The following is a 25750-nucleotide window of genomic DNA, read 5'->3' on the forward strand; positions in this document are numbered from 1 at the left end:
TCCATGGCTTTTCTTCAGCTAAGCCATGGTCATTTCGCGGCTTGAAGTCCATAAGCTCATATAAACCTTCACTTTCTCACTCAAATTTAGAAAACTGGACTTTTTGTTTGCTACAAATGGAAATTGAAACGGTTTTGATGATGACTATCCCACCTCAAGGAGAGCTTAGATGGATTTTGTTGTTAAGAGGGGCTTAATTAAGAGAGCTTTTTGATCACAAGAATATAGACAGGGAAACTAACATACTCCCATAGAAGTCCAGCATCCTCCTCCTCCTCTTTGCCAGTGTTTAATTTCTCTGCAGCCGAGGGTTCTGACAGGCAGGATTGTAACAGTGGCTGAGCTGGAGGTGCATACCAAGAAGTTTTATAGCCCTGTGGAATGGAAAGAAATATCGAGTGCGTCTTTGGACCTCACAAAAAGCCCCCGCAACTCAGCCCTCGCCTCTGTCTACTCTACCTCACTAACACCAGAGAGCCCATATATGGACACGTATATGAAAGATTCTCCCTCTGTGTGCAAACACGGAAACTTCTAGCCCTGCGACATGAGGGGCAAAAGATTGAAGGCAAATATTTAAAGAAGACCATCAACGAGATGCTGGGCAGCTGTGGAAGAGCAAGCAACAATGATTATGCTGTAAGAGGATGTCAACGAGCACAAAGCAAAGGACAGTGAGCATTTAAGCATCTTAAATAGATCTTTCAACAGCCTTTGATCCCTGAAGGAAGAATATCTGAGCACACAACTCTGATGCTGTGGAAGGAATCTCTAATCTGGGAGAAGTTCCAGCTGCCTGTGAACAATCATGTACTCCCCTCTTCCCTCTTGCCCTTTGCTGTGTACAAATAAACACAACAGAAGTGCAAAAAGTGTTGTTTTTCTAAATTGAAGGCAGATTTGTATTGCAGAATGTCAGACAGATTGACTTTTCTGTTCCAGTATTCCTGCGATGACATGTCTGGCCTTTTGGAGAATTCAATTTTACACACTAATTCTAGCATGGCATTCCCGCATGAGTCTGAAATTAATCATGACAGTTCGCCCCCGAATGCTTTCTCTCCTCCCCTCTTTTAGTCGAAGCTGACTGAGCAGCATCAGATATGGCTGACATTCTTGCCTCTCTGTGTGTCTCCATCTGTAGAGGGGGAACACAAACAAACAGTCTGGGAGGAGTCCTGCCGAGGCCACAAATATTCCTCCATTATGACTTCTTCCCACATTTGTGTTTGCAGTGCTGGAAGCTTTCATTTTTTGGTATTTTTACACCAAAGCTCAGCTTGTTTTCTCTCAATTAGTCACAGCTGCTTGCATTGTGCCACAGAGGCTTCTCTGCAAACTTGACATCTAAATTTCAACTTTGAAAAATGCATCTGTAGAAAGAATGTGTCCAATTGTGGGGATTTCTATGAAACAATGTGAGCCAAAACAATGCTGTTCCCCATTCCTGGCCTGTAGGAGTTATATTACAGGTCTTTACAGTCTGAGATATGACTGATCCTTTCATTTAACAGCAGCTACTTGTACTGTTGAAAAAACTTGGCACAAGAAGAATGCTACCCATCCTCAATGGAGCACCTGCAACTAAAATATGTGACCTTATACCTCTGGAATTTGACTCAAATTATCCAGCGTGCCCGTCGGTGGTAAAAACTGTGAATTGAAATTTCAAGCGGCTTACACTGCACGCTCAGTTTTTGTTATAGAAAGTTTAAATGGCATTACAACTGACTGGGGGACACTTTGTTGTTTGATTTACACCCTTAATGAAGATGTATCACCACGCAGAACTGCGTGAGTCAAAGTGTCACAGCCTCTATGCAACTATCTATCAAGTAGAATACTGTACCAGTTTCTGTGGTTATGATTAGATGTCCACCTGTGCTCTCTAACATACTAGTTTGAGTCGAAGCAGTATATGACCGAGGAACATTACTGTGACTAAACCAAGCGACAGTAGACCATGGACTGGGCTCGGGTTACAGCTTGGGTTGCACCCCCCCTCTTCGCTTTTGCTATGCTAAATGATTATGCCCCTGCATGGAGCTATCTAATTCCAGGAGTACAGTCTGAAAGAGCCAAGGAGTTCTCTCTCTATATATATCTGGGCGATGTCTGCAGAAATCTTCAGATGGCATTTGACAAGGAACCTGCCAGCACTGTGCTTCTCAGAGTTTCACTCGGTGGCTGCTCAACATGGAGGGACAGCTACCCCGAGTGCTCCCTTGCTATTCTGTGTCCGTTGCAGTCATTCGAAAACAACCACACACGTGTCAGAATGCTGTAGCTTTACACTAAATTATATAATTCTCCTAAAAAAAACAAGCTGTTTTTTAATCGGACAGGTATTGTGACTGAGACTCAACAGAGGCAGAGACATACTGTCTCTAGTGCAGTGACATTTCAGCCATGAGACAGCCTTACATGTATCTTACGCAAACATGAGTTCAGGCACAACAGCCAAGCTCCTCCCTGAGCAGCGACTGAGGAGAGCTGGCCATTCCTGATGCATAGTGGGTTGTCACTGTAGGCCTAACAGATTAAGGAATACAGGGTTACAGTATTAGCATTAAAGCGCTTGGAAAGCTGTTGTCGCACTTCAATTGGCAGGAGGACAAACCGCACTACCACCTAAAGACCACACAGTAACAGAGTTAAAAGTCTGAGAGTTGAGGGTCTCTTAGGTCTCAGTTGACTTTTCTGCCCCCTTGAGACTTATAGCTATAAATACTTTCGTGGCCTCAGACTTGTCCCGTGTTCTGTATTTCGTAATTTTTACAACCTTGTATATGACCATGGTTGCCATAACACAATCTCACATGGTGGAAAAATGAATACAATGATAGCTTAGTGAATGTGAATATATGAATTCATTGCTCATTGCTGCACCTGTTTCAATCAGCTGTTGTCTCATGTAGACATGATCTTAGATCTGTCCAGAAAATGGGCAATTGTTGTCTGATGGCAAGTCTGTTTTTACATACAGTGCGTTGTGAGGAATTAATTCGTCATTCAGTGAAGTCACGCTACATCCTTTCAGCTGTTTGCCGCCTCTGAGGATGAACATTGAGAAGATTCGTGGCTTTTTCAATGAGCTCATGCAACACACAGCCTTCTGAAGACAATAAACTCTTCATTAATGTGACTGTTGGCAAATATTTAGGACAGAAGAAAATATAGCAAGAGTAAAATGATAAACGTTTATTTGATCATAACTCATGTTGTTCCTAAGAGTACATTCCATATTAGTTAACATATCAGGTGTTTTCATGTTTCAGTACCAATTCAAAAGCTATAAAATGTAGATGGTCGGACAAAAACTTGAATGTTTTTCAGATGCTTTCATTGGCTCCTCTGGCAGGAGGCTTTGGAGGCCTTGAGAGGCAGATTTTTTTTTTCAGAGAGCACAAAATTATATGTCTGGAGATTTTTTTTTTTTTTACTTAAGCAGCCACGAAAAAGAAACTCTTGTCTTCCGAACAGCACCACAGCCTAAAAATTGCTTTAAATATGAAATACTTTGTTATTGCTGTTCTCATTATATGTGGTCAATGCAAGACCACTATGCTTTATGTCCTTTTGCTCTATTTTAAGGTGTGAGAGCTTTTCATTTTCCAATGTAACTCAGAATGCAGTGGTTTTTCAATAACGTCTGGACAGAGGGAGAGATTTGAGACTACTTTAATCAAAGCAAGCGTATTGGGCCCCGGGCTATTTTTACTGTACTACCAGTACGGTAAAGGAAACATCATAATGGAGCTTATTTTCATTCCCAGAATGCCACAGCAAATCCAGTGTGCCATTACAAACCTCCCCGGAGTCCATTACGTGGAAAGGCTGTTTAAGATAATTAAGATCAAATTGCAAATCACGCTTTCTGTCAACGATGTAAAGACATTGATGAAGATAAGTAATTCTGAAGATATTCAATGTGACAAAAGCGTAAAATACTAAATGCACACAGTATTAAATAGAAACAAGTCATGTTTGAACACCCCTCTTTATACATTGGAGAAAGTAAATGACTTCATTTGGTAAGCAATGCATTATCTCCGCATATTCAGAGCCATTTCTGTGCAGCAGTAACCTCCAAGTTCTGTACATTTAGTGGGTTTTTTTTTTTACTCAACAAGTCGTGAAAAAGAAAAAGACCTTTTCCAGTAAATCACATGTAAGAACCAATTTTGATCCAGTTACAGAGAAAAGCAGACAGAAATAAGGCCTGATCTGTGACCAGTACTTTTCAATGCCAGTCACAATTATACAAATGCCAGTCTATCACAACATGAGCTGGCCCAGGATTAACTAAATATTGTTTGTATTACTGAGCCTTTCAATCAAAGTCTAAGACCAGGCTGATGCCTAAATTAACTGGAGAATATCTTGAGAAAATTATAAACACTATTCCTAATATTGGTCATGTTTTACAGCTGAAAGTCAGCCATACAGCAATAATAATCTGTAAAACAGACGAAAGCCTGAACAAGACAAGGATTATTTTGGGGAACATATCTTATAGCACTGGACTTTGCCCTCTTGGCACAGAGTTGTGAATCCATATTACAGACGAAGGCAGGTGCAAGAAAGAGAAGGAGGTCCTAAAAATATCCCTGAGGAGCCTTGTGAAGACGAGAAGACACTTGGTGGGTGCCTCAGTCCTTGCAGTTGTGTGTTTTAACGTTTCATTGGCTCAGTGCATTTTCATAATGTCTTTAAAAATGGGGATCATTGGATCTAATAATGAACTAATAATGTATACATCGTAATAACAGAATATTATAGAATTGCATGGGATATAATGTTACACATTCATACCCTTTCATAAATAAATGTGCTACATATAAACTGAAATACTCTTCTTTAGCACTTCATATAGCAGTAAACATCTCTTAAATGCCAAGTCAATTAGCGGCTCAGCTGCTGTAACTGAGGTATAAAACTCTGGCCACAGTCAAATGACACATCAACAGTTTACAGGGAGGATATCCGATACATTATCAGGTAAACACTTCCCCAGACTGTGAACAATGCCACTAGGGCTTGATGGGCTTATCGAAGGCATCTCCATTCAAACAGCACATTTGGCTTGAGCTACCACGCTCACCCACCCTAACACTCTCACACACACACACACACTCACACACACACACACACCAGCTGCTGCAAGTTGACAAAAACCTGGTAAAACTGTTCTAGCTGCCTGTGGTCCCACTCGGCCTGTAACAGGACAAAAAAACACAGATGAAAAAGAGAATACTGTGAAGATAATTTATATGAACAGCAAAAATTATCCCAGATTTCAGTAATACTCTACTGGGAAAAAAAACCCCAAGAGACACTCAATAGAGAGACAAATACCACATGCTGCCTTTAAATGTGTCGCCACAGTGGTAAAACAAACTGTCATGCAGAGATTTGATGCCGTCATCTAAGCTTCATCTGCATGTTCTCCTTGCATTAAATGGCTTCTGTAACACTACCATTAGGAAGCCTCTCCGTGGGAGCTGCCTGCTTGTCCATCACATCCCATATAAAGACGTATCAAAAGTCAAATGTTTGGGAGCAACGAATCGCGGAGCAGAGCCTTAAAAAAACGCCCGGGCACCCTCACACGCCCCCTCCGAAAAAAGTATTGGATGTCCAAAGGAATCCAGTCACCCCCCCTTCAAAGTAGATATTTGACAGGGCACAGCCAGGCAGCGCCTGTACTCCAGCTTAGTCTTCAGTTAGGCACAGACGCTCTAGCCTCTCTCCCATTGCCTTCTTGGTTTTCATTTGGACGTTTTGTTGGAGCCGAACAGCAATAAGCAGCCATGGACGCCATCAAGAAGAAGATGCAGATGCTCAAGCTCGACAAGGAGAATGCCTTGGACAGAGCTGAGCAGGCTGAGGGAGACAAGAAAGCAGCAGAGGACAGAAGCAAACAGGTCGGCTGATGTGTTTTTTTTCTTTTGTGGAAAATCCCAAAGATTTAAAAGCAGGAATACCAGTAGAAGTTTAAAGCAGCTGTCCTTTAAATGGATCGCCTCCTAAATACGGATTCATTACTTTCATGGAGAAGCCCAAATAAGGATTAAATTAAGAATAATCAATCCTTCTTGGACTCTATAAATCCTCCTCTCAACCGTTTTGATGATGTAAATATAGCCAAACCATGTTGATAATTTAAAAAATGTAAATTAGAGAGAAATATGTTTGATCATTCATTAAATAATTGCATGTTAATTTGTATAATGTGTTTAATTGTATGATGTTTTTTTATATGCATGTATAGTTAGAGGACGATATAAGAGAGTTGGAAAAGAAATTGCGTCTTTCTGAAGACGAAAGAGATAAAGTGTTTGAGGAGTTCCAAACTGCTGAGGAGAAGCTGCTGACCGCTGAGGAGGTCGCCACCAAGGTATCTGATCCTGACGTGCATGAGCTTCCCTAACTTTTCTTCTCTCTTCCCCCTCTCCTGTCCTCTCCTGTCCTGTCCTCTCCTGTCCTGTCCTGTCCTGTGTGTCTCTCTGTACGCCTCTCGCGCCTGTGCGCGTTCACGCAACTCCTCGCTGATCACCTCTGAAACTGAAACTCGCCACAGCTTGATGACGATTTGGTAGCTCTGCAGAAGAAGCTGAAGGGAACTGAAGATGAGTTGGACAAGTACTCCGAGGCTCTTAAGGATGCCCAGGAGAAACTTGAGCTGGCTGAGAAGAAAGCCGCCGATGTAAGTAAGGAAGGGGTTCACAATGGCACCATTTCTACAACACGCTTCTTCACACCTTTACTCTCTTCACTCTCCGACGGGCGACAGTTCAACAACACCGGGAAGGGAAATTCCCTCTCTGTCGTCATTCAAACTTGAGCATCAAAGTCCACATGGACTTTTTATCAAATGTCCAATTACTGTTGAACTGTCGCTTTATGTTAAAGGGGCGCATGCACAATCCCTCACAAGTCTGCCCAAAGAAAGTCCGATTGGCTGTTTAACCGCAACGCTCATTATTTATTTCAAATCCAATGAATCCGTACATTGATATCATAACATTGATACCCTATATTTCTGGTGTGTTTTAGGCCTTGGTGTGTTCAGGTTTACAGGTTTTAGGCTGAATAAGTGTCTTTCAGAGTGAACAGTAAAGTGTCCTGATGCGCAGTCGTTCCCAGAGCGCATGGAGCAAAGCGCCTGGATAAATATAGCCCCACTGCTTTATATGGTCAAGATAGAGCTCATACTGCAGGCAGCGCTCCATGCTAACCACAGGGGGGGGGGGGGACGCTGTAAATAAATGAGTGTTTTAAAATAAATTCCCTTCGGATGAATACATGACAACTAAACTATGTAAATCATTTCAATGTAGGCATGTTGAAGGTCGTGCTTTTGGAGGAAAATCCTCGGAAACCGTTTTTCACGAGAAAAAAAAGAATCCTGTAAATGCCCGAGTTAGTGTGACTGTCCGGTGCAGCAGACACTTTGTTCACAAGAGTCAATCAGGGGAATCCATTTGTAGTGTGGTTTAGAAGTGGCCTCCGGGATAACCCGGTGTAAAAAAAGCCTTTAATTGGATTCCTCTGGGCAGTTAGGCATTAGTGTGACTGTAGTCTGGTGAGTTATATCTGTCATACTTGGTGCCGTATTTCTTTCCCTGTAGGCCCATGTATGGAGTGGTCTCACCGACGTCACGATCTCCTTAGTTACGAGGTCGGTCGGCCATGTTGGAGTACATACAGATCCTACATGGCGGCGCGTAAACAAGGAAGTGCGGCGAAAATACCATACTTTGAATCACTGGATAGTGCATCAAAGATTCGCTACCTGGCCAAATTGAAGGTTATTGGTAACTTGGATCCCTATACGATGAGTGCAGATCGTTGCAGTGCCGATCCTACTTATCTTCCATCGGTAAACTACGCCAACATCTACGCGTATCTCGTGAACACCCCCAGTCCTTACACAAAAGACGAGCTGGAGTGCTACAAAGGGCTCGACGCTTATAATCAGTTTGTCAGTGGATGGGTCCGAGACGTCAAAGCAACGGTCGTCGACAATTCTCATCTCGTCATTGGGAGGGTAAATATATACAGATCTGGTCCGATATTTAGCAATATTCAATGTTTACTCAGCGCAAACAGACACGTGTGTTTGTTTACATTGTACGTGCACGTCATTGTGTGCGTGTGTGTAGGAATTCACTTTCAACTAACTCCTAACTTCATCCCCCCCCACACATATATATATATATATACATATATATATACATATATATATATATGATCTGACGTTAAACTCGTATCAAGCAATGCTGAGGCTGCATCTCTGTGTTTCGCCTGTTGTACACGCTCGACACGTCTCTGGCACCGACTGCTGTCACGGGCCGATGAAGCTTCGGTAACCTTCTCATGTCAAAGTTTAATTTATATTTCCTTTATTAAATACTGTTCACAAACGAATTTGTATATAAAATCACGTACCACTTATAAAGTGATCCGCACATACTCTAGTGTACGCCAAATTCCATTCCTTTATATCTCGAGAGATGCGTGACAGCCATTTCTCGCGACGTCGCTTGGATAGCTCCTTCGTGTCATTTCCTTGATGTGTAATGACCGCTGGCAAAACGAAAGAATGATTTCTTGTCTCTATCAGCTCTGCTGCCACAACCAAAGACAGCACAAAAGTTCACCACCGATAGCTTATGCGACTCAGCCGTGCATGCCAGTGGCTTTGTGTGTACTCCAACATGGCCGACAGCTAAACTGTGACGTCACACGAGACCACTCCATTGCTGTGTTTTCTTTCTTAATATTTCTATGTAGGGAGGTTTAAGTATGGCTGTAGTGCTCAAACAAGTTGAACTATACTTCGTGTTTTATAGCCTTATTTTTCCCCCCTTTCATATTCTTCAAGGGTTTTCTGTGATATTTGCTCAGTTAAAAGTTTAAAGCATAGTCTGGAATTGCTGTATGCAGTGAAGACTTACTGAATGTGCCACTACTCACAATTGACCAGCAGATGGCGCGGTGGCTCTGTTAGAAAGCTACAAGCGGGCTAATTACAGTGTATTGACTGGGTGTGTTCTTGTCATTAAATATGCATTGTTACTTTGCATCAATTCAATTTCACATGATGTTATTTCCTGAGGCAATCCGGAATAATTCCACGGTGTAAATCTGTCAGTGCACAATCATTCAGAACGGTTAATTTGCAGGTCTATTTTGAAATCAGCAGCACTTCCTGGACAAACGACAGGCGTCGCAGAGAGCGTCTCCAGAAAGCTTGCGCGCCGTCCAGTCTTCACGCAGCTTTCAGCACAATCAAGGACGTCATCTCGACCCTTACTCGGGAATTGTGCTGCGCTCAGAGCGTGTTTTTGTTTCGTTTTTCTTTTAACATAGTTGTAGAGTAAACAATGGCCGGAGCTACATCGCTCGAGGCAGTCAAACGAAAGATCAAATATTTACAAGATCAGGCGGACGGTGCTGAAGAGAGAGCCGAGAAATTACAGAGGGAGTTACTTGCGGAGAGGAATGCCAGGGAACAAGTAAGCATTTTCTTTTTATTTTTACCGCGCGTGCAGCCAGAGAGAAGCTGCTTATTAAACCCAATATCACACATCTTCCTCTTGTAGCCTTTCCCGTGTGCGTGTTTGTTCCGCTGAATCATAGGCGACCCTGTGATATAGCGGGATTTCTCTTGACGCACCGCAGTGCTGCAAGCTGAGCTTTGCACGGCTCCACGCAGTGCCAGCCACCACAAAGTAGCCTGCTCCGCCGAGGGTTCGACAGCCTGCTGCTCTCGGATCAGTGTTTATATTTGGCAACGTTAGGCCACCGATGCCCAAGTCATATTACGTGAAAAAAAAACCGCGGAACACTGCATCAGTGCGTCGCCTCATATCCCTCCTGTGTTGCACTTGCGTCTCCTTTGATGCACTTTGCCGTAACCGGTCCTTATTCAACCTGCTTTCCAGTAACTTCCGTTTATTCGGTTGTGCACGCACGCCAAACGGCAGGTTAAAACATGTGAATATATCATTTTCAGCAACCAGGAAGTTACAAATAATCCGTGGCAACATTTAAGGTGTCAGTATGCTCTGTGAGTGTACATGCTCTTTGAGTTGCCCTTATAAGGACAATAGGCTTTCACAGCTACCAAAGAGTGATGTCACCCTCGTGTGAATAGCGGCAGTTATCTAGACGGGAAATAAATCTTTCTGCAGGGGTTTATAGTTTAAAGGTTATTAGTACTTCCTTGTTGCTTCACAACCTCCGATGCACTTTGGTCCACCACTGCTCACTCTGCTGCAGGGTCAACCGTCAAACCACTGGTTGTAGCCTGTTTGCAGAGCCTCAAACCGGCTGAACAGACGCCATAAAGCAGAAGTAACTCCGCAGGTTTGAATAATCACAGGAAAGGTCTGCCCCTTTTTTCAAGTCCCTTACACTTAAATGTCTCCTACAGTTGTTAACGATCCAGGGAGTCTCCTCTTCGCCATGAGAGCAGTCATATACCGTTTATTGTCTCGCTTTGACTTGAGCCTTGTTAATGTTTCCTCAGGGGTCTAGTAATGAGGCAGGGTATTCAACCTGCTGTCAGCTTGGGACATTGTTATGATAAATAGTCAATTATAGGAGCACTGGCACAAGGAGGGCTTTTCCCAAGAGGTTGCATACAGAAACACCTTTTGCACAACAGCAATTACAGTCACCCACCTGGCATAAAACAAAAAAATGACAATCCACCACCTCTCGTTCATTCTTTGGGCTGACTTGGATGCACTGGCGTCATTTTCAGGTTGTTTTGTGAAAGACGTCGACCTCTAAGTTTTCTCCTCACTTGCTCCTCTCCTCTCCCTAGGCTGAGAGCGATGTCGCTTCCCTTAACAGACGTATCCAGCTGGTTGAGGAGGAGTTGGATCGCGCTCAGGAGCGTCTGGCCACTGCCCTGACCAAGCTGGAGGAGGCTGAGAAGGCAGCTGACGAGAGCGAGAGGTGGGTTTCTTATGAGCAGCGTAGACTCAGACCTCTGATCTGGATCTGTCTCGCTGCAGAGACCAGGTGGCGGGGCCGTGTTCCTGTCTCTTGGTATGGGGTACAAGCGGAGCCTCTGTGCTTGCAGAGCTGGATATCACACAGCTCACTGTCACACTAGCTGTGTCAAACAGTGCAGTCATTTATTAACATCCATAAATTCAGTGTTTTATCCCTTTTCCATGTCAGGAAACAGTTAGCTGTTCACTTTGGAAGGACATGTTAAAGATGTACCAGCCGCCACGCCTGTGCACTAGACCCCGTGTGTCCTAGGCTGTCGGGTCTCGGCTCCTGATTCCTAACATCATGATCTGTTTCTTCCGTCACACAGAGGCATGAAGGTCATTGAGAACAGGGCCATGAAGGACGAGGAGAAGATGGAGCTGCAGGAGATCCAGCTGAAGGAGGCCAAGCACATCGCTGAGGAGGCTGACCGCAAATATGAGGAGGCGAGTTTTTCCGCCACCTCAAAAAAACATCTGCAACATCGAACAGACGGTTGCTCGTTTACTGCAACCAGTGACTGTGTGGCAGACGTGTTACCCGTATTCAGTTCCAAGATATTTGTTTCATAATATCTTAATCTGTTGATAGAATGTAACTCTTTTTATGTCGTACGATCCGATAAGGAAGCATTGTTACACAATTATGACAAACCTTTTGAAGTTTTAATCCAAAATCACCATTCACATGGGTCCTGTGTTTTTCATAAAAGTACAAGACAACCCTTTGTTTTACTTAAGCCTTTATAGGCAGGATATAAGCATTTAATACATTCTTTATAAAACACTATAATGTTAGCACACATAAGAATTTATTAACGCATTTGCCAACAACTATAACTCCTGTGGGCACCCGTTAGTGGTGGCTGGTGTATGATGACATAGTAAAACACAATCGTAATCAGTGGGGGAGTTGAACGAACTACATTTACTCAAGTACGGTACCTAAGTACACATTTGAGGTACTTGTACTTTACTTGAGTATATTAATTTTACATTACTTTCTACTTCACGACATACATGTACTATTAGAGCTGAAACAAGTAGTTGGTTAAACGACTATTTGATATAATTCAATTGAGAAATTAAGTACCTTTTCTTTTGATACTTTAAGTATATTTTTCCTAATTACAATACACTATTTTACAGAGACGTATTAGTACTTTCACTTTCAAGTAAAAGGTACTCTAACACAAGTAGTTGTAATAATATCAAATGTGTCTTCCGAGAAGAAGTAATAGTTGTTAAAAAATACTGAATAAACACAAAAACATTCTTAAATATACTTATAACTACATTATAGTGTGTTATAAACCATTCGTTAAATGTTTACGTCACGCTTATGAATTCCGATGAATGGGGGTTAAAGTGAAGCGTTACCAAGTGTAGTTTTCAAATATTAGATATTAGGCCACGCTTAAAAAACTGAACCCGCATCCCAGTTGTGTCAGTCATGTGTTGCGTCGTAACGCTCTGTTGTGCTGCACCTAAAGGTGGCCCGTAAACTGGTCATCATTGAGGGTGAACTGGAGCGTACAGAGGAGCGCGCTGAGCTGAACGAGGGGTAAGATGTTTCACCTTTACACGCACCAAAGCGGCACTGTCATTTGCACGTGCGCTGGCATTTCAACAGTTGAGCTTTCAGCACTAATACGCAAAGTACAAGACTCGTATCCATTTGAACAGTGTGCCCTGTGTTCATACTGTCTGTCTTCATTATTTGCATGCTGTCCATGGTTTGAATGGTTTTTGGCTCGCACACGTACGCCGCACCCACAAACAGACGGGCTCGGAGAATGGACGATGAGCACAGGGTTTTGGAGCAAAGCATGAAATCACTAAACTCCTCAGTCACAAAGGTACTACAAACAAAAACTAACACATATCTTTGACGACTGGCTCCTCCCACTGTCATTCATGCTGTTAAGTGTCCCCTCTGCTTTGCTTGCTGCGCTTGTTTCCTCTTTTATGCTCTTATATTCGACTCTTTCACGTCTCTAACATGGCAGAGACTGTGCAAGAATAACACCTCACATCTAAGAGAAAGCATGATATTCAGATGCGGAAATAGCTTGAACCAAATTAACGATTACATTGCAACCCACCACTCTTTGTGCGATCACAAGATTCACATTGCTGTTCTCACAATCCGGCTCTGTTAAGGCACTTTTAAGGCACTTGGGGTTCCCTCGTCGTTGAATCCCTGTAGTTCTTATTTATCTTGTTTCCTCTCTCCCTTTTTCTTACTTTCCTTCTTCCTGGTTCTGTCCATCCTCGTTTCCTGCCTTTTCCACTACCCCCTCATCTTATCCTTCGCAACTTCATCCCCTCATCTAAAACACCAGCAAATGCGCTGAGCTTGAGGAAGAGTTGAAAACTGTGAGCAACAACCTGAAGTCACTGGAGGCCCAGGCTGAGAAGGTAAGTGCAGCCTTCTGACCGACTGCATGCTGGCAAACCCCCTCAGCTCCCGGTTAGACTGGGGGGGGGGATGGGGAGCAGAGGAGCCGTGGGGATAATCCATCCACAGCTGTAAAAAATGATAGACATGTGTTTTTACGCACTTAGGACACTCAGAGTTTGACTCCATGCCCATGTGTTTGACAGCTGTCATTGTTTTTGTCCCACAGTACTCACAGAAGGAGGACAAATACGAGGAGGAGATCAAGGTCCTCACCGACAAGCTGAAGGAGGTAAAGTTTCACAAGGCCTTATCTGGGGTTGCAGGCTGACTCCAGGATCATTTATGCGAGTCACAGGTGCTGTATCACACTTTGAGTGTTGGACTCACTTATACATCTGTCTCTGTCACACAGGCTGAGACTCGTGCTGAGTTCGCTGAGAGATCAGTAGCCAAGCTTGAGAAGACCATTGATGACTTGGAAGGTATGTTTTTTTTTTGCCCCTCACCCCAGAATGCTATTCTGGTTATTTTTTAAATGGTTCTTGTGTCATTGATGGTATCAGGGCTAAAAAAAAAAAATAAGTATTCCAGTCTATTATTTGCTTCGCTCTTGAACTCTACTTCTGCTTCCCTTTTGATGCCGTCACGGCTCTTTTCCAGCCAGCAACATACTTTTGTTGTGGTGACTCTTACTTTTTTTCTATTAATGTTTCGTTGATTTGTTTTTTGAGTTTCAAGGTAGGAAAGAATGGCTTTGATGTTTATCAGAGCTATCGGGCCTAAATGTTGACTTAGTGAGAGATATGCTCCATTTCGTCATGGCGCTGAGGAATTTGCCCTGACTTTTGTTGCACTTCCATTCTGTCATTTTCTGGTGGAACTTGTTTTTCCTCTTTTTCCCCTGTTTTCAAATATTTTTTTTCTGTCACCTCTTCCTATCTTTTCCTCTCTCTCTCTCTCTCTCGTCAATATTTCTGGATGCTTCACCCTTCACCTCCTTGCCATGTGCTCCTTCACCTTCACCCCCTCCCTCCGCCCCCCTGCACCCCTGGCCCACCAATAGATGAGTTGTATGCCCAGAAACTGAAGTACAAGGCCATCAGCGAGGAGCTGGACCACGCCCTCAACGACATGACCTCCATGTAATTCTCAACTTGCTGCGCCTGCTTGTTCCGCCCCCCCCCCCCCTCTTCCCTGCACCTGTGTTTACCTGTACACCTGCTACCTCGCCTTCATCTCCTCTTATATTTCCTTCATACCCATCATAACTAGTACATCCAACCCTTGTATCTGTTCCTACACTTAACAATAGTTCTGCAGCTATGTTTTTATACGGTCTTAAAGTTTGACGTCTTAAAACAGACATTGCGGTCTTCCGTGTCTGTGTCAGGCAATAATTACAACTCATCACACTTCCTTTTTTCAGTGTGGTTATGATACCGAATGCTCTTTGTATCAGCATCATTGATGTTTGAAGAATACTGTAAACTGGACTTGAGTAATGTTATGCACTGGTTTCGTCAGTCCATGCATTTTTTTACAGATTCATAGTCATTTCTAAACACTCGTGATATTTTCACATGATATTTTGACATTCTGGCAATGCATGGAAATCGTCTATTGAATTGCTGTTGACTTCATCCCGAGAGCACTTCAATGAATCCGATTCTAACTCCAGGTTGTGAATGTTTCCTCTTCTACTAACATGGTCTACTTCTGTCCAGAAGAAAGGCCCGCCCCTGAGTGTTGCAAGATCCCCCCTTTGTTCTGCCGTTGTACCAGTTGGTCACCACAACTGTCACAGTTTAGCATCACTGTCGTTGAGTCCCCAGTTTTGCTACATTAGTGTTGTCCCTCGACATTTGGCCATTCTGTGGCAGATTGACAAAGTGCACAGCATCAACCTGGTAAAGCGGTGCTCCTCGTGCATGAGCAGAACGGTCTCAATGTAATCAGAGGAAGGAGTTGGTCCGACCTCCTGATTGCGTTTGCCGGTGTGTGTGTGTGCCACCTCACAATGCACTGCCATTGTGAATTCTGGTTGTGTCGTGTCGTGCCGTGACTCCTGTGGTTCTGGTGTGTTGTGGTGTGCATCTCGAGTTCCCGTAGGTCCCACGCCGACCCCCCTGGTTCACTGTACTTCTTCTCTCCCACACAGATAAATATTTCACACCTCATCAAAGATGCCTCCTGTCGGCTAAGCGTCATCTGTCTGCTCTCTCCAGCCATCTCTCAATTTTCCCATCCCTCTCTGTCTTTGCCTTCCTCTCCTCCTCGTGTTTTCATCCTCATGTCAAAGTTAATTGCATCCCATCACTTGTACAGACACCTAAAATCTTTCTGCATTGTGTAAAAAAATAAACGTCCTTCCTTCTATGTAAGCTGTATCTCTTTACTCTGTCCTTTTTCTTCTTTTTAATTTATTTATTTTCAAGTGGCTCTAATAAAGCCAAGTAGCCTTGATTTTTAAGTTATGATCTTCATTTTCTTTCCCTGCATCTCAACAAGCCATTAGTTGAGCTTCACCCAGCTTTTCTTTCTTCTTGTTATCTTTATTTCAGTCAAATATTTTTCTGTGAAGCTGAGATACAAGGAATATCACAGTAGTGCCATGATGACAGAAACAACTGCAGGTATTTGACTGAAAGCTGAGCCAAGTTGTCTTCTCTCTTAGCATTGGAGCCTGATGCATGCAAGCACTTTTCAGCAGTTAGTACTGTGGACAGGAGGAGCCGACTGGAAAGATTTGAGAATTGTAGGGAATTAGTGTTGGATTGTTATCGGGAAGATTGTGGTGAAGTAGAAGAGTAAAGGGTGGCATGATGGACTACAGAACAGTATGTAAGATTTGTTGAGCCTCATCTGGTTGCTGGACGAATTGGAGCAAACTATCAGTGATTATGAGACCCTGGGCTTTGTATGATACACAGTATCCTGTCATATATTTGAATAAACAAACAATCACATATTCTGAGTGTTTTTATTAAAGTTGTCCCCATATCTCCAGAGCAAGAAGTGGAAGTAAGCAATTTTCTGGTGGTGTGTGCTTTGAGATGTCATAATTCAAATAGGACGGCAGAATAATGGGTGAGCCACATTCTTACAGTGTCAGACCACAACAAACTGGTTGATTCTCAGTTTGGATATTGATCCGCCATATTTAAGCAGATGATGAGATGCACTTGATAGAGAATGGTATGACCAAAATGTCAGATATAAATGTAGTTTAGGACTTTATTTTCTATTTTGTTCCCACGCTATCCCGGTTTAAAGGTTTTATATTTAAGCTGCCATTTAACCATTTCACCTTTTTAGTTCAAATTTGCTCATCCTCTGTTTTCACTCTACACACAACCGCCCCTCTCAAAACAAGAACATCAAAACACTGTTTGATTATGTTATTTAATGGCTATTCAGATACTGTTGGTGTGTTTTACAAAGACTCAAATAAGTAACTGATCCCTGAAGAAGGTAGGTGTCAAGAGGCATTTTCTCTTTTCCTATTTCCTCTGATTTCCTGTCCTCTCTCTGTTTTTCTACTTGCTTTCTGACTGCAAAGATGGCTTCCACCATCAACTTCAGAAAAACCGCCTTCTCACTAATGAACTGCGCGTGGCCTTGAATGAGGACTAAATTGCGTGAATGTTTTACGTGTTTGTTACGGTTTTGTGTTTAATGTGTGTGTGTGTGTGTGTGTGTGTGTGTGTGTGTGTGTGTGTGTGTGTGTGTGTGTGTGTGTGTGTGTGTGTGTGTGTGTGTGTGTGTGTGTGTGTGTGTGTGTGTGTGTGTGTGTGTGTGTGTGTGTGTGTGTGTGTGTGTGTGTGTGTGTGTGTGTGTGTGTGTGTGTGTGTGTGTGTGACTGACAATCTGATCCAGAGCAAGATCCAAAGTTCTTCCGTTTGCATTGTCCACGTACGATGCCCGCACTGCTTGAAATCTGTTTTGCTGTTTGTTGAAATGTAATTGTAGTATGGTGAAAATCAGGGATTAACTATTGTATAGTCTTGCAACCTAGTATTATGATATGATACAATAATATTTTTTTATGGATTGTTGTTGTGTTTATGTGTATTAATGAGAACTTTGTTGTAACCTGTTTGCATGGTGGCTTGCACATCATAATATGAGCTTGTTGACTCAATGTGTTTCTCTTGTTTTCTGACCATTAAGTGTAGGTTTAAATCATTTAAGTGACTGACCTTAGCGATGTAGCCAGCCTGATTAATAATGCAAGCTAACCACTCAACTTTGCTTGCTTGTGTGAGATTGTAACTTCTTCATTTGATGTTCTAACAGAGAAACTGTCACAAGCTAAGGAAGAGAACCTCGATATGCACCAGATGCTGGACCAGACTCTAATGGAACTGAATAATTTGTGAAAGCCCTGTCTGACCCCACACGCACTGTGGTTTTGGCTTCTTGTACATGCACCTTGCTTTACCACAAACCCCTCTTCTCATACCTTGCCCATGGTGGAGATGAAATGGCCAAATACATTTCCTATTTCACCGTCCTGCCTTCGGCGGAAGTTGACCAAGGAGCAAAGATAAGGGGAAGAAAAGCTTAACCATTCCCTTTGATGAAGCCTAAACTGAGAAACAATATTGCCAGTTTTTAGTCTTGTAATGATGTCTGCCTTTTGAAATCCTTGAGACAGTTTTTTTTTTTTTGACAAGTCATTTGGTGAAGTGACGTTTGTAAGATTGGTTTCTACTGCATTGAAGCTGTTCCATTCCACCGCGATTACAGAAGGACAAAGTGGAGACATTTTACTTAGTTAGATAACTTAGTTTAACATGAATTCTGTAAGACAAATTATGTTTAAAAAGATATATATGCCCTAAATTGGCTATGCCTGTCATCATGTATACTGGTGCTAATGTAATGTTAAGCAATGCCCGGACGTGCTAATGCGTTACAGTGTAGTCTTATTCTTTAAAACCATGGTTCAACATTGTTTCATCATGTTTATAAAGTATAGATTTCAGTCATCTGGTTGTGCATTGTTGAGCATTGTTTTAATGTCAATGTCGCAAGTGTTTATCATATCTCAAATTTACAAATCATAAGAAATAAAAAGCACGTTTTGAAAATGTTCTAACTTTGTTTGTCATGTATAGATAGCCTTTTGTCCATCTAGAGGTGACCTAAATGAATGGCTTCATGGTTTGGTTTTATGTGATGAAAGAGTATAGTGATTTACACTGTATTTACATACATTTACAGATTTACATATATGTTGCTAAGAAACCTGGGACAGGAGTGACAGGATATGGGGTGGCAATACCAGCTAAAGGAATAGGAAGAAGAGCATCCATCCAATAATCTAAGGCAGGGGTCACCAACCTTTTTGAAGCCGAGAGCTACTTCAAGGGTACTGAGCAGTACGAAGGGCTACTTGTTTGACACAAGCTTCATGAATAACAAAATTGCACAGATCACCTTTTAATAATAATAATATATGTGAAGAGACTGTCTGATCACGTTTATGTTAATTATTACTCACAATAATTAACAATTATTTCCACAACAATGATGGTAGGAAACAGATATATTTAAACATGCAACATGTATTTGTTAATCTCTTTCAACATTTGAAAGTCAGAGGACTGTAACATTTTTGAACAAATCGTGAACTCTGTCCCATGTTTATACAAATGATAAATAATAAAAATCAACTCTTTCACTTTTTTAAATGAATCCTATCACATTAGTACTCATCACCAAATCTGTAGCATTTTTAACAAATCAAAATCTTTGAACACACTTTTTGAACATGTTATTTTTCACATTTTTGTACAATATTTGAGTTTAATGTTGTCATGGTGTTTTCAATGAAAACATTATGTTATCTCTTTCTTTGTCTGTAAACCCCTTAGATTCTAAGGGGTTTACACATTGGAGAGGCTGGTTGCACTACAATGGGTGGAAAAAAACTAGACAGGAATAGTTGTTGATACCCGACTTATCCACAGCCCAGTAAGTTTAAAGTCGTTTCATTCAAACAGGCGTCAAGACATACTGTATGAAGTCCTTCAGTCAGCCACAAGAATAACTAATCAGGGAGGTCAGGTTAAATTCCTGTGCGTTCCAGCGTATGTAGAGAATGAGAGGGCGGATGAGTTAGTGAAGCGGCCTGTAAAGAAAGGAAATATAGATCTATGCAAATTAGTAGAAAGGTAGGACAGATGAGGGAAAGAGAGACGTCTACATCATAGTCTAAAGAGTGTCAATAGTAGGGTGGGTAGTGGGCACAGGAGAAAGGAAACTGTGTGGATGTGGTTACGGTTGGGGCATTGTGCACGAAACAAAACACTGCAACTAAAGTGGAAATGCCAGACAGGCCTGTATGAGGGATGTCAGGATGAGGAGTCACTTGAGCATTTATTTCTGAGTTGTAGTGAGTATGGGAGGCAGAACGAGATGAATAAAAATTAGAGTACTACGCATGGGTGAGAGAGCACAGATTAGGTAATGTTGGCTTTCTAGTTAAGGGACACAGGGTATGTTTTTATGGGATATTATGGATAAGCAGGGATGGGGTGCAACGGTGGTTGTCAGGGGCTAGGATTCTATAGCAGGTCTAGGTAGGTCTTATAGCAGGATACAATATAGCTGAACGTGTAAATGTGTGTTGAACAACAACAAAAAGAACAAGAAGAAGAAAAAAAGACACATTTGCATGAGTGTGTTGAATTAGCTACTTACAGATACTTATTTCATTTCCAACTAAACAATATCTGTGTTTCCGGATTTGAGAGAGTTTGTCAGCGAGCGACTAACTGTTGCAGCTGATGAAATATTCGAAGTGTTTAAAAACGCAATCGTGGAGTACGAGGAAGAGGTCCAACGTCAGCGCGGACTGTTGGATGTCGTTTGGAAACCTGATGTGAAGTTACGCAGGATAGGTGCGTAAAACCTCATTGTGTTTAAAAAGCTAACCGATGAATATGACTCATATGATCCTAATGCATTGAAGACATACGGGTTATGTTGTTCTGCTCAGATGTCCGTATGTTTATTATTCCTTTTGTCCTTCGGCTCTCCAGAGCTCCCACAGCAACACGTCTCTCAGGAGGACGAGGTTCTCTCTGACCAGCAGCAGCTCTGTGTTCTGGTGAGGAAGTCCAGTCTGGACCAAGAGGACCCAGAACCTCCGCAGATTAAAGTGGAACAGGAGCAACTCTGCACCAGTGAGGAGGGAGAGCAGCTTGTACTGAAGCAGGAGACTGATGACTTTATGTTTCCTATTAATGAGGAAAGTGACCACAGTGACGATGATCACACTCCGAACTCTCACAGCTCTCATGAAGCTGAGAGCCAAGATCTGATAAGAGGTGAGCATGGAGACTCTGGATCAACCAGTGCAGAGCCAAAACAACAGACTCAGCATCACAAAGGCCAAATTGAGAGTAACAATGTATATAATCCGACTAAGTCAACTATTCACTGTAATACTTGCAAAGGTATAAAGGTTTTCACATGTGACATATGTGGGAAATCTTTTAAATATAAGGCATATATGCAGAGACACAGGTTAATACACTCGGATGACAAGCCGTATTCATGTGAAATATGTGGGAAGGGTTTTAGATATAGGTCATATATGCAGAGACACAGGATGATACACACGGATGAGAAGCCGTATTCACGCGAAATATGTGGGTCATATTTTCGATCAAGCAGTCACTTGATGGTCCACATGAGGACGCACACAGGTGAGAGGCCGTACCTTTGCAAGACCTGCGGGAAAAGGTTCAGTGCAGTTTCAACATTGAACACGCATAAATGAATCCACACAGGTGAGAAGCCATATATCTGTAAAACATGTGGGAGGGCCTTTAGACTTAGTGATCACTTGAGATGCCACATGAAAACCCACACGGATTAGAAGCTGTACCTTTGCAAGACCTGAGGCAAAAGATTCAGTGACATTTCAGTATTTAAAAGACGCATGAGGATTCATACAGGTGAGAAGTCGTATACTTGCAAAATGTGTGGGAGAGCTTTCAGATGTTGCAGTTGCTTGAAAAGCCATCGTTGCGAGCTAGCGTGTCATGTAACATTTCAACCGTTAAATCAATCTCGTTTCTTGTCTTTGTTCTTTTTATTCTACGTTTGACTCACTGTGACTGGACATGAACATCTTCTTCCTTTAATGATTGGCATACAAACGGGGGTATTGAGCAGTGTAACGGCAAATTGAGGGAAACCGGTGTTAAACTGTGTGGTCAATGCAAAATTGTGCATTATGTTAAATTGTGTAATTTTCTGGTTCTGAACCCATCAGAAATAGTTTCCTCACCATTCTGTCCGCCTGAAACGCCACTGCTTATGTATGAATCACAGTTAAGGGCTAAATGATCCTGTATCCTGTGAGATGTCCCTGAACATGACACAAACATGTTAGTAAATATGTCACTATTTTTTTCAGACCATAAATACCTAATATACCAAATAACAAAAAACTAAATAAATTGAACATCAGCCACCCAGGGTACCCAAAAGGCCCACATCAGCACTAAGGTATCGCCAGGTGCGTCCTGTAGAATTGATCCCATGGCTCTGTCTTGTTGAAAAGTCATATCATATAATGTGATTTTATTTTGGTTATCCCTGAGAACCTGGTGTCAGTATTATTTGTGCAAAGGAGTAATGGTTGGTCTCAGAGCAAGTAAAGAAGCTGTCATGTACAGTGTGTTGCGTACTATATGGAAACTTCGATGCGATTGGTTGCATACATATTGTACATGACGTGGGAGGTGATGTGTCAATAGGGCCAAATTCGGTCTGTCTCAACCATGCAAACAAGTTGATGTTTAATTGAGATGTCAGGTTAAGTTCCTGTGGGTTCCAGTGCATGCAGGGGTGAGTGGGAATGAAAGGGAAGATGAGTTGGCAAAGAGGGCTTTAAAGAAAGGAAATATATGCAAATTAGTATCAGTAAAGCAGAGCTCAAGTGTATTATTTGGGGAAAAATCCACCAAATGTGGCAAACAGAGAGGAGAAAAGGATACATGTACATCATGTCCAAGTTACCAAAGTAGTTTGAACAGGAGAGAGGAAACAGTGTTGACAATTGGTCCATTGTGCGCTCACCAAAATACTGAAAATACCAGACAGACTGGTGTGAGGGATGTGGAGAACAGGGGTCAGTTGAAGGCGCTTGTCAGATGCTAGGATTGTATTTGTAGGTCTAGAGTGTAAAACATGGGGGATAAAATATATAAGTTAACGTGGTATTTTATTTTGTGTGTGTGATTTGTATCTTGTCTGATCCACACTCCACAGAAGGTGGCGCTAATGCACCGATAAGCTGGACGCCAACCACCGTAAAACCAGAAGAAGAATTGAACAACAACAACGGTCAGCTATCTCCAAAATAAGAGAAGAGAAGCAGCATATCCAACAATGTCACGACTGTTTTTACCAAATGGTGTTTGTGTCAAATGTACCCTGCTAACAGCGCGCGGGCCTCCTTTGCTGACATCGCGAGCCGCAGCGCGAGTCAAGCGTAAGCCGAGTGGTTTTATTCAACAGCAAATACGGTATGTCGGAGGGTCAAACACGGCGTTTTTTAAATACCGGTCAAAGTCCAGGATTTGGATATGCGGGGTCGCTGTGGGGGTCGCTCTAGCTGTCGGACTGAAATACCGCGATGACACAGCCAACACTTCCTGTGAGGACGAAGCAGAAGAAGCACAGAGGACTGGTCGATACAGCGATGCCATAAAAGTTAGCTGGGACCTCGTGGAGAGGGTAAAGGTAAGCCTTGAGGTAGGCCTATGCACTGCTGGGTTTCTCCGTGTATTCCCTGCCTGACCTCGGTGTCGCCTGTTTCACTTCAGTGTTTGTGTCTCGTCTGTTGTCACGCAGACTGAGGTCGGGGCTCCTGGTCTGGTGGTTGGGGTCTCTGTGGATGGTGCTGAAGTCTGGAGTGAAGGTTTGTGCCTACAGAGTCAGCTTTAAATGAGCTTATCATTACTACCTAGGTCTGGAGAACCCTAGGAACAAGTGAAGACACAAATAAGTTGCTGTTGTTTATTTCACAATAAATCGTTTTAAATTTGCAATACATGGAATCTTCCTCTCAAAACACTTTATTTATATGTGATGCATTTAAAATCTCCACGTGATTCAGGGATCGGTTATGCTGATTTGGAGAATCGCGTGCCGTGCAGCCCAGAGACGGTGATGCGGATCGCCAGCATCAGTAAGCCCCTCACATCTGCAGCTGCTGCACGACTGTGTGAGGAGGGGAAACTACAACTCGACGTCCCTGTCCAGAAATACGTCCCAGAATTTCCACAGAAACAATTTAGCGGCGAGGATGTAAGTCACTTGGAACGAAATGGCAGAGTGTTCTTGTTATCGGGAGTAGTGTCGCGCTGTTCAGCTCACATGCACGTCACTCATTGCAGGTCACAATAACCCCTCGTATGATTCTGTCCCACTTGAGTGGTATACGGCATTATGCGAAGAAAGTGAAGGAGCACAAAGATAAACCTGCAACAGAACCAAACGCCAAAGACAAAGAAGCCACTCAGGAGAATAAAAAAGAGTTTGAGCACGAGGAATACTACTTGAAGGACAACTTTGAAAGTGTCACTCAGGCCTTGGACCTCTTCAAGGACGACCCACTCATTTACAAACCTGGTAAAGCACATATCTGCTCGCTAAACCATTCATATATAATACAATGTCAATGTCTTGATGAGTACGATTCTGTTTGTTTTTTGTGCAGGCACCACTTTTCTGTACTCCACCCACGCCTTTACCCTGCTTAGTGCTGCTGTGGAGCGAGCTGCTGGACAGCGCTTCCTGGATGTCATGACGAACATGTTCCATGAGCTGGGAATGCTGAATACTGTGCCCGATGAGAACGACCCTATTATTTACCACCGCTCCAGGTAATATAGAAGGACATTGATGTCAAGCTGTGGCCCAATCGTTGTGACAGAGTGTCACAAATGAGTACAGGGGAGATGTATAAAGATGTTCAGGTACCATTTATTTTCCTTTTCCAATGCTGGTTCCAGTAACATGGCCAGTCCTGATTGGGTAGCGAGTGACATGGTTGCACAACATATCAATTGTTGATGCTCCTCCACAGATTCTACCACCTCAACAAGAGAGGACGTGTCGTGAACTGCCCGTATGTAGACAACTCCTACAAGTGGGCGGGAGGCGGCTTCCTCTCCACGGTGGGTGACCTGCTGCTGTTCGGTAACGCTCTGCTCTACAGCTACCAGGCGGCCCACCTGAAGGACACCGAGGGCTTTCTCCCTGGCTTTCTCAAACCCCAGACTGCCATCGATCTTTGGTCACCAGTTGACAGGACGGAGACAAGCTGGGACAAGGACGGACTGTATGCCCAAGGCTGGCTGGTAGTGGAGAAACTACAGAAATACGGGCAGTGCAGGAAGCGAAGACACTATGTGGCCCACACGGGAAGTGCTGTGGGGGCGAGCAGCGTGCTCCTGGTGTTACCCAGTGAGGAGATAGATGAGAACCAAGGCCAGACCCCTCTCCTCCCTCAGGGAGTGGTGGTCACCATCATCACTAACATGCAGTCGGTTGGACTCAACAGCACAGCACTGAAAATTGCACACGAGTTTGACAAAGCCAGAAGCCTGTAAGAGGCGGTTGTTTACAGAAGTGTTTTACATTTTACTGAGAAGTATTTCAGATCAACCCTGAAAACCGTGACATTTTGATGAAGCTATTTGCGAATTTAACTCCACTTCCTTTCCATTACAACACTTGCATACTGCCACTAGGTGGAAGCAATTTCCAACAATTCGACACACAAAAAGAAGCCTCTGACTTATGGCATTGGCTTGTCGGCTTAATACAGAGGTTCATGCATCTCCACCTTTTTAAAAAGCTGACACAACAGTGTTGTAATAACTGTAATTCTGCATTTTAGAGAAATAAAAACATTTCGTATCCAATGGAAAGAGGTTGGTTGCTTTTTAAAGATGCGTGGGACTCCTTCGAAGTCTCTACATCCCATGTAGTGACTTTGGGCCCACCCTGAACACGCATCTTCTCACAGCAACATGACTGCTTTGGGCTGTGTGCTGACCTAATACTGCACTTCTATCAATAATCAACAGGGTGACATTTTTACAATGTATTCACCGCTGAGCCGACTTTTGAGTGTTAAAATGTACTTCAACCACAAGTAGAATCCTGTCTTTGAATTTAAAGAAACAAGAACCATTCCAGATGTTGATGCCTGAATGAGTTTGATGCAGAGTTAGATTGTTGATGGTAATTCAGAGAACAACTAAGCTGTTGGCAAATGTAGTTTTTTTTTTTTTCTCTC

The 25750-nt window shown here is 42.8% G+C and overlaps 2 protein-coding genes across 2 annotated transcripts; both read left to right on the forward strand.

Annotated features, from left to right (window-relative positions):
• Window positions 1-5691: 5691 nt before the first annotated feature.
• tpm1 (tropomyosin 1 (alpha)) lies at window positions 5692-15795 on the forward strand. The gene is made up of 10 exons (XM_079280150.1): window positions 5692-5927; window positions 6584-6709; window positions 10841-10974; window positions 11345-11462; window positions 12509-12579; window positions 13361-13436; window positions 13646-13708; window positions 13832-13901; window positions 14483-14561; window positions 15578-15795. Exons 1-10 carry the CDS (start codon window positions 5814-5816, stop codon window positions 15579-15581), a joined length of 855 nt encoding a protein of 284 aa, XP_079136276.1. The 5' UTR covers window positions 5692-5813; the 3' UTR covers window positions 15582-15795.
• A 6994-nt stretch (window positions 15796-22789) lies between these two features.
• Window positions 22790-25326, forward strand: lactb (lactamase, beta). The gene is made up of 6 exons (XM_079280046.1): window positions 22790-23184; window positions 23296-23362; window positions 23561-23751; window positions 23841-24075; window positions 24164-24329; window positions 24533-25326. The coding sequence occupies exons 1-6, from the start codon at window positions 22831-22833 to the stop codon at window positions 25056-25058; spliced, it is 1539 nt and encodes a 512-aa protein (XP_079136172.1). The 5' UTR covers window positions 22790-22830; the 3' UTR covers window positions 25059-25326.
• Window positions 25327-25750: the final 424 nt, after the last annotated feature.

The sequence above is a fragment of the Melanostigma gelatinosum genome, assembly GCF_949748355.1.
Source record: "Melanostigma gelatinosum genome assembly, chromosome: 1".
Lineage (NCBI taxonomy): Eukaryota > Metazoa > Chordata > Actinopteri > Perciformes > Zoarcidae > Melanostigma > Melanostigma gelatinosum.